The sequence below is a fragment of the Aspergillus versicolor genome (assembly GCF_001890125.1).
Source record: "Aspergillus versicolor CBS 583.65 unplaced genomic scaffold ASPVEscaffold_1, whole genome shotgun sequence".
In the NCBI taxonomy this organism is placed as follows: domain Eukaryota; kingdom Fungi; phylum Ascomycota; class Eurotiomycetes; order Eurotiales; family Aspergillaceae; genus Aspergillus; species Aspergillus versicolor.
In genome coordinates, this window is record NW_024467524.1 from 494,717 (window position 1) to 507,666 (window position 12,950).

The following is a 12,950-nucleotide window of genomic DNA, read 5'->3' on the forward strand; positions in this document are numbered from 1 at the left end:
GGATCGAATCGACGGCAGCTGACGCCTTCTCTATGGAGGAATATCTGTCGTCGTTGTAGAGTCTCCGCGTCATAACACATCATCAACGCCACCTGCTGTGATATATAAAACAGTAATACCTCTTCCTAATTAGCTGAGAGCCATTCAACAGAGCAACCGAAACATTATCAATCGAGATATCATAACGAGGTACGTCACCTTGGCATCGCAGTTGTCACACCTCTGGCAAAGCCTGACTTCAAACTCAGTTAGTATCATGTCCTCAAAACAAACCAATACCTTTAGTCCCGCTGGCGACCAGGCCAAGCAGGCTGCGTCCAAGACACAACAAGGCGCAAGCACCTTGAAGTCACAACAGGACCCTACCTCTGGCTGGAGTATCGAAGAGATGCTCGAGACCGGAATGGATAAGGACGGAAACATCGTTTCGGATCCTTACTCCTATATCGACGGTGCTAAGCTGAGCAAAGGCCAGCACGGTCACCCGGAAGCGGATGAAGTGTCTGCCTCACTCGATGACTTCGACTAAGTTGCGCAGAGTCCGTTTCAGACTGATGTTCCCTACCAGACTGGGTATTTGAGAGTCGGCGGACGCCGTCGCTGCGAGTTGATGGATGTCGCTTCACCATGTCAACACGCTCATTTTGACATGTAGTTATCAAACAAACCCAAATCAAGTAAATAAACCAGTAAATAATTGAATGCATGAATGTTAAAGATATGGATCGAACTGGGGATGATAGCCAAACGAGAGGGGAGTCATTGCTATGGCAACCGCCCGCACTGAGATAGGCCTAGAGCTGCCTCAGGCTCCACGCGATTCTCAATCCGGCAAAACCAAAACGAAGCCAGCTGTAACGGTTCAACTCACCGTTGTTGTTCTTCTCGACTATCATCTGCCAGAAGACGTGAGATGAGGGTGAGGAATATTGCGGTGCTGTGATTGAAGTCGATTAATGGGATTGCTGTCGCTTATCCTCACTGTCTCCGACTTCCCTTACTTGGGTTGCTGCATGTTTCGCTCTTTTACTTCACATCGCAGAGTCGCTTCACCTCGTCTGTCTATCGCACTCCATCTAATTCAAACACTTGAACATTGAGAATTCCGACTGAAAAGCGAATCCGCGTTTTATAAACACTCGTCGCCTCGAGCGGCAATCACCACCGTCGCACCTGCCTATTCGCGTGTTTTTGCCCCGAGTGGTACACCGACCTGTATGTACCATCACCTTGTCCGTCGTCAACGAGACATCATCGCTCAAATTGTACAGTTATTGAGTGAAAATAGTGAAGAGATGGCGTTGGATCCGCGCTTTTACAACCACATCGCCCCGGGCATCGCCTCCGGCTCGCAGTCTTCGGCTTCGTTGTCTGGGTTTTCTTCGGCCACGGGGATCACGAGCCCGTCTATACATTCAAGCGCCGCTTCTTCTGCCGCCCTTCGATCGACCGCGTCAAGCCCATCCCTGCGCTCAAGGGAGGGTGTTGCAGTGCAAAGAGGATTAGATGGCGGTGGCAGCCCTGGGCCTGGAGGAAACGTGCACGTCGTCGTACGAGTGCGGAAGTTCCTGCAAAGAGGTACTATTAGGCCTACCTTGGTTGTCACGAATACGAAAGCTAACGAGAGCGTTTGATCTATAGAAATCGAGCGCAAGGCACAATGCCTTATTTCAATGGACCCTCACACCCAGGCGACTAAGTTGAGAGCACCGCAATCCCATACGTTCGACGAGACCAAACCGAAGTCGCAGGCTCGTGGGAAAGTGCTAGACGACAAGGAATTTATTTTCGATAATTCGTTCTGGTCGCACAATGAAGCGGACGATCATTATGCTCACCAAGAGGATATCTACAACTGTCTCGGCGAAGACTTTCTGGACCATAATTTTGAGGGTTACCACACTTGCATCTTCGCATACGGACAGACAGGCTCGGGAAAGAGTTACACCATGATGGGAAACACTGAGCAACCGGGTCTGATTCCCCGAACCTGTGAGGATTTATTCCAGCGTATAGAGAGCGCCGAGTCGCCGGATGTGAGCTTCAACGTTCGTGTTTCTTACTTCGAGGTGTACAACGAGCATGTGCGCGATTTACTTGTACCCCGGACGGATTCACCTCATTATCTTCGAATTCGGGAATCGCCTTCTGAAGGTCCATACGTGAAGGATCTTACCGAAGTCACTGTTAAAAACTATGCCGAGATCATGAAGTACATGCGCAAAGGTGATGTTTCACGTACCACTGCTAGCACCAAAATGAACGATACATCCTCGCGATCCCACGCAGTTTTTACGATCACCTTGAAGCAGATCCACCATGATCTCTCTACAGATGAAACTACAGAGCGTACAGCACGCATTCGGCTTGTTGATCTTGCGGGTTCCGAACGAGCCAAGTCCACTGAAGCCACCGGCCAACGCCTCCGCGAAGGATCCAACATTAACAAGTCCCTCACCACACTGGGCAGAGTCATTGCAGCATTGGCCGACCCCAAAGCAGCGCGACCGGGTAAGCGAAAGGGCAAGGAAGTAGTCCCTTATCGCGATTCAATTCTCACCTGGTTGCTGAAAGATAGCCTTGGGGGCAATTCTAAGACGGCCATGATTGCCTGTATTTCACCCACAGATTACGAAGAGACTCTCTCTACCCTACGTTATGCGGACCAGGCCAAACATATTCGTACACGCGCAAAAGTTAATCAGGATCATCTCTCTGCCGCCGAGCGTGACCGACAACTTGAAGAAATGGCGGAAACAATCCGTACCTTGCAGCTCAGCGTCAGCCAATCCGCCCAAAACCGTCGAGAAACCGAAGTTCAGAATGAGCGTCTCGAGGAATACCAGCAGAAGGTGGAGAAACTTCAAAGACTTATGGAGGAGACCAAGATGGTTAGCGAGTGCAAGATTCGACAGTTGCAAACCGAGAACGAGGCATTGCGCAATCACCTGAAGCTGGCGTTGGATAGCTTGAAGAACCCAATCCCACCAGTCACAATTGAGAAGCGCCTCAGCGACGTTGATATTTTGGAACAGGAGGACGAAGAGGAGCTGGTAGACGACAAGGAAAACCGACCTGGTTCTCCTACTTCAGAGATCGACACGGAGCCGGATTTGATCTGGGAAGACGAAGACGACACTGTTCCGGCCGGTGGAAACCATCTCCAAGCCCAAGAGATGCAGGAAACTATGGAGGGCCTATTGGGCGACCTCGATGTCTTCAAACGGAAGCTCGCCACGGACCACGAACGCTTCAGCTCCAACCGAAAGCATGAGGGCCGTAAACGACGGCGAGCACTTGGAGATATTTTAGGGAATTAGCCCACTCGTAGTTTAGCGATTATATCCTGGAGCGGCGTTTTCTGGGCGGTTTTTGTGAGCTTTGATTCTTGTATTAAGTTTTTGATTCCTTGAGACCTTGCAATGATGAGACGAAGGTATGTCAGGATGACTGCACGATGGGCATTGGGTAATCAATGAATTCGATTATGATATGTGCTTCTGCTTTTGTATTTGTCCTCTGTACGAATAACGAGGTAAATTCATAGTTCAAGTTGCTTGCGCTAGCCTCTCCCGCAGCCTGCGTTAGTTGCCGCTTATGGCATCATCGCCCTTTTCGGCGTGTGAGTCAAATCCACCGCGCTTCCCTCCATCCCCACAACCGCCCGAAAAAAAGTCTCCAATGCCCCTCCTGATTGCCGCCATCGCATTCAACCCCGTGCTCTCAACATGGCGACTTCAGCCGACCCTACCTTAAACACCGTATCATCCCCCCCCGCCGCCCCTACCCCTGCGCCCGCCTCGGATCCGTCAGCCGCAAAGATGGAACAACAGCAACCCGCCTCCCAACCATCTCAATCGCAAGGCCAGAAGGCCCCGAAACCCGCAAAGCCCGCCAAGCAACAACAACAACAACCCAAAGACAAAGCCGGCCCCGCCGACGCAGCGCCAGGAGGCGAAGGCCTCTCACCCGCGGAGCTGAAGAAGAAGGCCAAGGCCGAAAAGGCTGCCCGTCGGGCCCGCGAAAAAGCAGACCGCGAGGGCGGCGGCGGGGCACCAGGCGGACAAGGCCCCGGAACACCGGCTGGGAAGAAGGGTGGTGCTGATGCTGGAGGTGCGGCCGCGGGACAAGGTGTTAAAGGACAGAAGGGCTCTGCTCCTCGACGAGGATCTGCGCCGAATGTGCCCCAGGGAGAGAGCAAGAAGAAGCAGGAGGATAAGAATGTTGCTGTTTTTGGACATCTTTATGGACAGCAGCGGCGGACTACAGTTGCGGGTGCTGGGAAGGAAGTGCATCCCGCTGTTCTGGCGTTGGGGTTGCAGATGAGAGACTACGTGGTTTGTGGAAGCAGTGCGAGATGTGTTGCGACGCTGTTGGCTTTCAAGAGGGTATGTTTCGGCTTACAAAAAACACACACATTTTACGATTAACTACTGGAGTGTTGCTGACTTGACCAGGTAATTGAAGCGTATACGACACCAATGGGTACATCCCTTGCCCGTCACTTGACTACCCATCTATCTCATCAGATTACATACCTCTCTACGTGTCGCCCCCTCTCCATTAGCCAGGGAAATGCTATTCGAGCCCTTAAACTGGAAATTGCCTCCATCGACCCGTCAGTCCCCGAAGCGCAAGCCAAGACGACATTGTGCGAATTCATTGACAGTTTTATTCGCGAGAAGATCACTGTTGCGGACCAGGTCATTGCTGGCAGTGCAGCACAGAAGATTAAAGATGGGGATGTTGTTGTCACGTTTGCAGGCAGCTCCATTGTGAAACAGACTCTTCTTACTGCGTTCAAGCAGGGCAAGAAATTCCGCGTCTCCATCATCGACTCCCGCCCACTTTTTGAGGGTAAGAACTTGGCGAGAACGTTGGCCAACGCCGGTTTGGAGGTTCAATATTCTCTCATTAGCGGCATCAGCCATGCAGTTAAGGACGCAACGAAAGTCTTCCTCGGCGCTCACGCCATGACTAGTAATGGACGGCTGTATTCGCGCGTCGGCACGGCGCTGGTCGCCATGTCGGCCAAAGAGCGTGCTGGTGGAGTCGAAATTCCCGTCATCGTCTGCTGCGAGACAGTCAAGTTCACAGACCGTGTCGCCTTGGATAGCATTGTCGTCAACGAAATTGCCGATGCCGATGAGTTGGTCTTGACACAACCGCCCACCCAATTGACGGACCTACCAGACCCTGCTGCAGTTGCGCAGCCCGAGCCGAAGAAGGGTGGCAAGGCCGCTGCCTCTAACCCCAGCCCGTCTGAGTCTACTCCCGCATCAAAAACTAACGCATCCGCGCTCGCGGACTGGAGAGACACGCCCAACCTGCAACTGTTGAACCTTTTATACGACGCCACACCGGCCGAATACGTTGACATGGTGGTGACCGAGATGGGTAGCCTGCCGCCGAGCGCTGTTCCCATCGTGCACCGCATGAGCACGAATATGTAAGCATATTCTTCTAGCGTCTATTCGTCGCATTGGGTTTTCTTTCTCTCTTCTTTATTGTCCATACTGTATGGGTCTTTTTCATTTTTGGCATTGTCTCAAAACTTGTCATCCATCTCCGGGCATCGGAGCGCAGGGGTTGCACTAGCGGGACTCTTAACCATGTTGTATTGACTATGATTATGCTGTATGGCTAGCGAACATTAGAGCAAAAGTATTGAAGTGATATCTGCTGGTTACCTAATTGGTTGTCCATGTAGCGAGTTAGGAGGTGTACTTTTTGAACATCCATTCCCTCGAATACATGCTTAATTTTGAATCATGTAGCTAGCCACTATTGGCCAAACGCCATTCAAATAACCAAGCGAGAGCCCGCGAGGGAGCTGTAAAAACACGCTTATAGTAACCATAGAACCAAGCCCGCGGATGATATCACGTGCACCAGTCCATGACATCCAATTCAGCAGGCGGTAAGGGATAACCGCACGCGTTGTCGGCACGCGTTTCGCGTTCCCGTTTAGCAAAAGTGCCGTACAATCAACCAAGTCCAAACCGACACCAAAGCTAAACCCAAGGTCTCACGTTCAGGTCCCTCAAGCCTCCAGTCCCAAAATTTACAACAATGGGCTCCGTACAGGACCCAGCCGTCTCGGAGACATCCAATGGCGAATTAAGCGAGCTCTTTGCTCCCTCCGCGCCGGACGGTCTCCCCGCAGACGTCCTGGGAGAGCTGCAATCCATAATGCGGGTTCATGGAATCACGGCCCAGGAACTATTCTACCGATGGGAGTCTTACTGTCTACGCATGGGTTCTGAGGAGACTAAACTTGATCTGGAGACTGTGAGACTGTTTAAGCGGGATGTGCAGGATAACTTGGAGCGGCAGGCGAGGGGCCGGCAGCAGGTTGAGAAGCGCAGTGGTGGTGTTGCGGCGACTCCGAGGGCGAGGGAGAGGGATGTGGGGATGGCTGCTGGTACTGGTACTGGTGATGTTTTTGGGATGTAGGTTTCTGTCCTGCGCTATCATCTTGGGCTTGTTTAAGCGTATGCTGAACTGTGATTTGTTTGTGGAATAGGTTGGACGGATTGACACCTGGGAGAACGCCTGGGAGTGCTGGTGGCTCAGCAAAGAGGAAGGCGGAGTTTTCGTCACCGTCCGTTTCGAAGAAGATAGATTCGCCGCTTAGTTCGAAGACGAAGGTTTCGACGAATGGTGGTGGTGGGGATGGGATGCAGTATGTTTTGGCCGCTTCATTGGTATAACGAATTGCCGTTGACTTGGTATAGATCTGTCCCGTTTTCAGAGCGCCCGAACGCTGGCCAGACGATTGAAACGATCAACGAGCATTTGCCTCTGCCCGAAACACCCATGGCGCCGTTCCCGGAGCCTCGAATGCGCCCCGCTGCGAACACGGACCTCAAAAAGTTTGGGTACAAGCCTATGGCTATGCGATTATCAGAGGCGTCTGAGATTCTGGACGACCGGATTGACGAGTTTACGGCCATATTCGAGAAGAAGTACGAGAACGAAGACATCACGTTCGGGAGTGCTGCTGTCCAGAGCACAAGCGAGATTGTTGCTGTAGGGCGCATTGCCTCTGACAGTATAGAGGGGAAGCTCAATCCAGCGTCGCTTGTACTCGAGACGTCGAGGCGCTCCGGTGCCGGTAAAAGGGTGCCTCTGAATGTGGACTCGATCCCATCAGTGAACTTCTTCCCTGGCCAAATTGTTGCCTTGCTGGGGATCAATGCGTCGGGAAATTACTTTTCAGTTAAAGAGGTTCTTCCACCACCTCTTTTGCCGCCCGCCGTATCGTCCGTTCCAACTATTGAGACTACTAATGAGCGCGTATCCGAGTCTGGGACTTCACCCTTGAATGTTATGATCGCTTCCGGACCATATACGACAGACGACAACTTAGATTTTGAGCCATTGAAGGAAATTTGCCAAAAAGCCGCAGAGAGTTATGCAGATGGGCTTATCCTCATGGGACCATTCCTGGACATTGAGCACCCATTGCTGGCATCAGGTGATTTCGACCTTCCAGAATCCAACAACATAGACCCGGATACAGTTACCCTCACCACTGCCTTTAGGCACTTCATATCCACGCAACTACAAAAGCTCGCTGCTGCGGTCCCGAGCATCACAATTGCTCTCGTCCCCTCCGTTCGGGACGCCGTGAGCAAACACGTTTCATGGCCACAAGAGCAGCTTCCCAAGAAGGAGCTTGGATTGCCAAAACAAGCCCGCATGGTGTCCAACCCAGTGACATTTTCGCTGAATGAAACTGTTATCGGAATGTGCTCGCATGATGTGCTGTACGAACTGCGTCGTGAAGAAGCTCTCCACGGAAGACCCAAGGAGGCCAACATCCTAACCCGTCTAGTGAAGTACATTATTGAACAGCGACACTTTATGCCCATATTCCCTCCATCATCTCGGGATGCTCTTCCCAGATCAGGAATCGATGGTGGACTAGCAACGGGTGCTGCGCTGGATGTACCTTATTTCAAGTTGGGTGAATGGTGGAATGTGCGGCCAGATATCCTGATTGTGCCGAGCATGCTGCCACCTTTCGTCAAGGTAGGGCAATCCGGTGATTCCCGATGACGGCGATTTGTGCTAACAATAAACAGGTGGTCGACAGCATCCTCACAATAAACCCAGGCTCTATTTCCAGGCGACGAGCAGCTGGGACCTACGTGCAGATGGCCATCCACCCCCGTGTCGTCAGCGAGGAAGAGCAGGAACAGAAAAACTTAAGCCACAATCTATACGAACGGGCTCGGGTCGATATAGTCCGGATATAGGAGCCACTTTAGCTCCTGCAAATGTATAATGAGGCGTTTAGGTGTAACGATATCATAATGACCATTCCATTGGATTGTTGCATGCATCCGGGGTATCAATAAACGTGTAGAAAGAAGCCACTCAACACCAACCACTTCAAGGCGTAGTAAAATGCGAAATCACCGCAAGCAAACAACCCTCTTCCCACCCATCAATCTACCCGCATCCTTAACCCTCACTTTCCCCCCCTTGGTTGCCCCCCTCGCACCAGCCCCACCACTCGTAACCAAGCCCTCAAGTCCCAAATCCCTCCAAACAGTCTCCCTGCGTCTCTCCATGGCCCTCGTGATTCCAAACGCAGCGTGTTGGTCGGGGACAACGTCGTCCTCGTCCTCCGGGTTCGGCGGCTGATACTGCGGCGCCACGTAGATATCCTCGACGGGGAGGAAAGAGGGGATCAGGGCTGGCGACGAGGACCCATATGTCACCGTTTGGTTATGGTATGTATGTGAGGACGAGGACGATGAAGCCAGTGATGCAGTGTGGCTTGTATGTGGGCGCGTGAAGTCTTCGAAGTAGTCTGCTAGACGCGGGTGGTGCATGTGGATGTGCGTAGGAGAGGAGTCTTTGCTCTGGTGTGGGTTAGACTTTCACTGGGCTGAAATACTTGGGAAAAGGCCCATACCATCTTGTCTCGACGTAATCGGTGGATACGTGTAGTTTATTGTTTGGTGTGTCTGGTGGTGGTGGTTGTCTCCGAAAGCAAGGAAGGCCGCGGACTCCGGGGTACACTATTAATCAGCAGAATTGTGCAGAGATGCTATGCAAGCTGTCGAGATTACCGCGTCGATCATCTCTCTTCACGAGAGCGCCAATCACAACATATTTCAGCGGCTCGGAAGCCACGAAGGAATTATCGCATGAGAGCTGAATTTTTTCATAAAATTGCTTTCTCCTCAGCCCTAATTCTTGGCTTAATGAACAGCTGTTTTGTTGACGTTTTTCTTTGAACTCAATTGCAACTTACCGACCACGGATATTTCGCCATGTCCACCGCTCCATCTGACACACCAGCGACGACTGCCCCAGTCAATGGTGACGCCGCCGCAGCTGAAAAGCCCCAGGTTTCGACAGAAACCGAAAGTACACCTCAGGCAGAACCTCCAGCTCAGGAACAGCCGGCCCCTGAACCCTCAGGCCCTGAGGAGACGATCGAGAGTCTCGATCTGCCATCATCCTCCGCCGACGGTGTCATCAAGAAACCATTCCCCCGCCCCATCGACACCGCTCAACCCGCTCAACCCGCCCAATTGACATCAGACCAACAAACCAAATATGACAGCGTCCTCAAGTCTGTCTCCGAGTGGACCACAGTCCCCACGACGTCTGCTAAGAATGCCCCTGCCGAAGCAATCACGGACGACGAGCGCATGTTCCTCACCCGCGAATGCCTTCTCCGCTATTTGCGCGCGACGAAATGGAACGCCCCCGAGGCTGTAGCGCGACTTCAGCGTACACTTACTTGGCGCCGTGAGTACGGGATCGAGAAATTGACGCCCGACTACATCTCCATCGAGAACGAGACAGGGAAGCAGGTCCTCCTAGGCTACGATATCCACGGCCGGCCGTGTTTGTATCTCCTGCCGTCGAACCAGAATACCGAGAAGAGTGATCGGCAGGTCCAGCATCTTGTCTTTATGCTGGAGCGGGCGATTGAACTGATGCCTCCGGATCAGGAGACGCTGGCGTTGATCGTGGACTATAGCGAGACGAAATCTGGACAGAATGCTAGTATTGGGCAGGCGAGGGATACAGTGAATTTCTTGCAGAATCATTATCCGGAGAGGCTGGGGCGGGCATTGGTTATTAATCGTAAGCTGTTTTTCCAATTTGAGCTTGTGGAGGTCAGTTAGCTAACATCGGCCAGTGTCGTTTCTCATCATGGGTTTCTTCAAGATCGTCACCCCGTTCCTTGACCCCATTACTAGGGAAAAGCTCAAGTTCAACGAGAAATTGGGCAACCATGTCCCGCCCAGCCAGCTTATGAAATCTGTTGGCGGAGAGGTTGATTTCCAATACGACCACCCGGCATACTGGCCTGCGCTGAACAAGCTGGCTGAGATAAAGCAGAAGGAATACCGTCAGCGCTGGATTCAAGGTGGAAAGCGTATTGGAGAATACGAACACTACCTCAAAACTGGCACCAGCCCGAGCGTCGCTCAGAAGGAAAGCGAAACGAATGGCGCCGATGCAACAACCTAGGCTTCCTAGGCTCGAAGCCCTAAGGAATAATGAATTAGATTTATGCATACTGCTCTGCTTTTGTCTGCAGGCGAAAAGATCTGTGCCTTTGGTCACACTTCACTCTGAATATAGAATATTCATTTTTTCGGTTGATATGTTATTGAGCCTGTCAATAGAATTATACTTCTATTCTCTTCCTGTGCAGCCTATGTTTAGGAATCGACTTCCAAGTTAGCTATTCAGAGATATTAAATGGCAAAGGTCTGTATTTCCTCTACTGCCTTTCCTTGCCAAACTAGAAATGGGTTCAGACAAAACCGAAGATTCAACTGCCCCCGTTTTATTTAGACATTAGCTAGGTGATTGTACGCCACTAGCCATCAATATAGCCCTAAGCTGCAGCTTATTTAAGACATGTGGGCGTAACAGTGGGTTCGAGAAGAACCATGGAAGCAGACAAGGCTATTCATGCATTACACACCTGATTGGCCCATTGAAACGAATATTGTCCCTGCTTGATCGGCTCTTGTGGGGGAAAGTTGAAACTAATGCAAGTTGCTTATGCTCCACACTGCTTTACACGAAGACCCTTTTTTACTCCTCACCTGGGGCTTGGAGATACTTCCTACTTACTTTATAGAAATGGATTTCACATTAAAATTTGGAACCGTAAGCATATTGCATAAGCCGACGAGAATATACAAAGTGGAGTAAATGGCGTCTATATAAACCTGCTGCTGCATACGTTCAATTCCTAATAAAATACTCGCTACTCCTTGTTTCTCATATTTACCGTTACCAAAATGTCTCTCTTCCAACCCCCGTCCAAACCTTCAAGCCCCCTAGCAAACCACCGTATCCTCTCCCCCACAGCCTCAGTCAAAGTCTCTCCCATCTGCCTCGGGGGTATCAGTTTCGGAAATGAATGGAGCGAGTTATTCGGGGTCAGCGAGGATCCCTTTAAATTACTAGACGAATTCTTCGCGCTGGGCGGTAACTTCATCGACACCGCGAATGTCTACAACAATGGACAGTCCGAGGCCCATATTGGCGCCTGGATGAAAGACCGGGGTACCCGGGACCAAATGGTGATTGCGACCAAGTACTCGGCGCATTGTCGTCCTGGTAGCCGTGAGAGTGAGCCTCTGCAGAGTAACTTTGTGGGAAATTCGGCGAAGAGTATGCTTGTTTCCGTGAGGGAGAGTTTGAAGAGGCTGGAGACGGATTATATCGATATTCTTTATGTTCATTGGTATGCTCTCCCTTGGGTCTGATACATATTGGAAGTTCACTGGCTAATACTTTGATCAATAGGTGGGATTTTGCTACATCTGTGGAAGAGGTCATGACCCGATTACATTCCTATGTCATGTCGAAGCAAGTACTGTATTTGGGTGTTTCTGATACTCCAGCGTGGGTCGTAGTGAAGGCGAACGAGTGTACGTGTAATTTATCTTCTGCATCTACTTGGCTTCATATCATTGCTAACCCCGACGCGCAGTCGCCCGGAAAAACGGTCTCACCCCGTTCTCCATATACCAGGGCCGCTGGAACGCTGCATACCGTGATATAGAAGCCGAAATCATCCCCATGTGTGAAGACCAGGGGATGGCGATCGTTCCCTGGGCTGCACTTGGGGGAGGCTTACTCCTGTCTTCTCAGCAGAGACGAGAACGGGAAGAAAAGCTAGCTGGACAGAAGAGCTTCTACGATGTGGGCGCGCACGAGATCGCTGTATCAGATGCCTTGGAGAAGGTTGCTGTTACGAAGGAGACTACGGTCCAAGCCATTGTAGGTTACTCCTAATATTTCCTTTTTGCTGGAATGACGCTAAACAGGCGAATGCGACAGGCTCTAGCGTATCTTTTCCATCAGTCGACCTATGTGATACCGATTGTTGGCGTTCAGAGTGTAGACCAGATTAAGGTCATGAATGATGCAATTACGACAAAACTTTCGCTTGAAGAAGTCCAGTCAATACAGAATGCTGCACCATTTGAGCCCCTATTCCCGATGAGCTTCTTGTTCGGTTGCAAGGATGGTAAGGGATATAGCACTCGGTTGACCGCTGGGGATAATGTGCAATATGGGATGTGGGCGCACTTTGATGCACCGGTGAAACAAATTGTAAGTTTTTTTATTCCGTCCGAATAATATCAGCCTAAGCGCGTATATACTAACATCACAACCAGACCTACAACTAGAAGTGTCTAGCATCCGATGCTCGGTTCTATCAATAAAGTTGTGTGTTTTACATCGGGGCTTAGCTGCGACAACAACAGTCTACAGAGATTCCACCAGAGGTAGAGTATCAATGGGCAGAACGAAGATGAAGTTCAACTTGGGTATCTGTTTGACTGGTGTTTATCAATAGCGAGATGTAAATACACGGTGCAGTGGTGCATGCTTCTGATCTTCCCGGGCATCTGAGAACACAATTTGCAGTTTCGGTTTCTGCTGAT

The 12,950-nt window shown here is 51.0% G+C and overlaps 7 protein-coding genes across 7 annotated transcripts; 6 read left to right on the forward strand and 1 right to left on the reverse strand.

Annotated features, from left to right (window-relative positions):
• The first annotated feature begins 147 nt into the window (after window positions 1-147).
• Window positions 148-834, forward strand: ASPVEDRAFT_35273 (uncharacterized protein). The gene has a single exon (XM_040810960.1). The coding sequence runs from the start codon at window positions 257-259 to the stop codon at window positions 527-529; it is 273 nt and encodes a 90-aa protein (XP_040661724.1). The 5' UTR covers window positions 148-256; the 3' UTR covers window positions 530-834.
• A 37-nt stretch (window positions 835-871) lies between these two features.
• ASPVEDRAFT_35274 (kinesin-3 family protein uncB) lies at window positions 872-3,468 on the forward strand. The gene is made up of 2 exons (XM_040810961.1): window positions 872-1,578; window positions 1,642-3,468. Exons 1-2 carry the CDS (start codon window positions 1,218-1,220, stop codon window positions 3,318-3,320), a joined length of 2,040 nt encoding a protein of 679 aa, XP_040661725.1. The 5' UTR covers window positions 872-1,217; the 3' UTR covers window positions 3,321-3,468.
• A 282-nt stretch (window positions 3,469-3,750) lies between these two features.
• Window positions 3,751-5,749, forward strand: ASPVEDRAFT_156927 (translation initiation factor eIF2B subunit delta). Its single transcript, XM_040808537.1, has 2 exons — window positions 3,751-4,388; window positions 4,458-5,749. The coding sequence occupies exons 1-2, from the start codon at window positions 3,822-3,824 to the stop codon at window positions 5,451-5,453; spliced, it is 1,563 nt and encodes a 520-aa protein (XP_040661726.1). The 5' UTR covers window positions 3,751-3,821; the 3' UTR covers window positions 5,454-5,749.
• A 240-nt stretch (window positions 5,750-5,989) lies between these two features.
• Window positions 5,990-8,713, forward strand: ASPVEDRAFT_35277 (DNA-directed DNA polymerase alpha subunit POL12). The gene is made up of 4 exons (XM_040810962.1): window positions 5,990-6,452; window positions 6,527-6,685; window positions 6,738-8,037; window positions 8,091-8,713. Exons 1-4 carry the CDS (start codon window positions 6,073-6,075, stop codon window positions 8,262-8,264), a joined length of 2,013 nt encoding a protein of 670 aa, XP_040661727.1. The 5' UTR covers window positions 5,990-6,072; the 3' UTR covers window positions 8,265-8,713.
• Window positions 8,244-9,014, reverse strand: ASPVEDRAFT_211277 (Apc13 domain protein). The gene is made up of 2 exons (XM_040809454.1): window positions 8,930-9,014; window positions 8,244-8,876 (listed from the first exon to the last, which is right to left on the reverse strand). Exons 1-2 carry the CDS (start codon window positions 8,930-8,932, stop codon window positions 8,424-8,426), a joined length of 456 nt encoding a protein of 151 aa, XP_040661728.1. The 5' UTR covers window positions 8,933-9,014; the 3' UTR covers window positions 8,244-8,423.
• Window positions 9,015-9,290: 276 nt separating this feature from the next.
• Window positions 9,291-10,506, forward strand: ASPVEDRAFT_48248 (CRAL/TRIO domain protein; the record flags this gene model as incomplete). Its single annotated transcript, XM_040813973.1, has 2 exons — window positions 9,291-10,116; window positions 10,172-10,506. 2 exons carry the CDS (start codon window positions 9,291-9,293, stop codon window positions 10,504-10,506), a joined length of 1,161 nt encoding a protein of 386 aa, XP_040661729.1.
• Window positions 10,507-11,291: 785 nt separating this feature from the next.
• ASPVEDRAFT_119762 (uncharacterized protein) lies at window positions 11,292-12,642 on the forward strand (the record flags this gene model as incomplete). Its single annotated transcript, XM_040805733.1, has 4 exons — window positions 11,292-11,740; window positions 11,803-11,927; window positions 11,990-12,279; window positions 12,340-12,642. 4 exons carry the CDS (start codon window positions 11,292-11,294, stop codon window positions 12,640-12,642), a joined length of 1,167 nt encoding a protein of 388 aa, XP_040661730.1.
• Window positions 12,643-12,950: the final 308 nt, after the last annotated feature.

Bases quoted from the DNA above. Each gene is read 5' to 3' on its own strand.
- ASPVEDRAFT_35273 (XM_040810960.1), top strand. From the start codon at position 257: ATGTCCTCAAAACAAACCAATACCTTTAGTCCCGCTGGCGACCAGGCC.
- ASPVEDRAFT_35274 (XM_040810961.1), top strand. From the start codon at position 1,218: ATGTACCATCACCTTGTCCGTCGTCAACGAGACATCATCGCTCAAATT. The intron at 1,579-1,641 runs GTACTATTAGGC...TTTGATCTATAG, and splicing joins GCGGAAGTTCCTGCAAAGAG to AAATCGAGCGCAAGGCACAA.
- ASPVEDRAFT_156927 (XM_040808537.1), top strand. From the start codon at position 3,822: ATGGAACAACAGCAACCCGCCTCCCAACCATCTCAATCGCAAGGCCAG. The intron at 4,389-4,457 runs GTATGTTTCGGC...TGACTTGACCAG, and splicing joins CGCTGTTGGCTTTCAAGAGG to GTAATTGAAGCGTATACGAC.
- ASPVEDRAFT_35277 (XM_040810962.1), top strand. From the start codon at position 6,073: ATGGGCTCCGTACAGGACCCAGCCGTCTCGGAGACATCCAATGGCGAA. The intron at 6,453-6,526 runs GTAGGTTTCTGT...TTTGTGGAATAG, and splicing joins ACTGGTGATGTTTTTGGGAT to GTTGGACGGATTGACACCTG. The intron at 6,686-6,737 runs GTATGTTTTGGC...GACTTGGTATAG, and splicing joins GGTGGTGGGGATGGGATGCA to ATCTGTCCCGTTTTCAGAGC.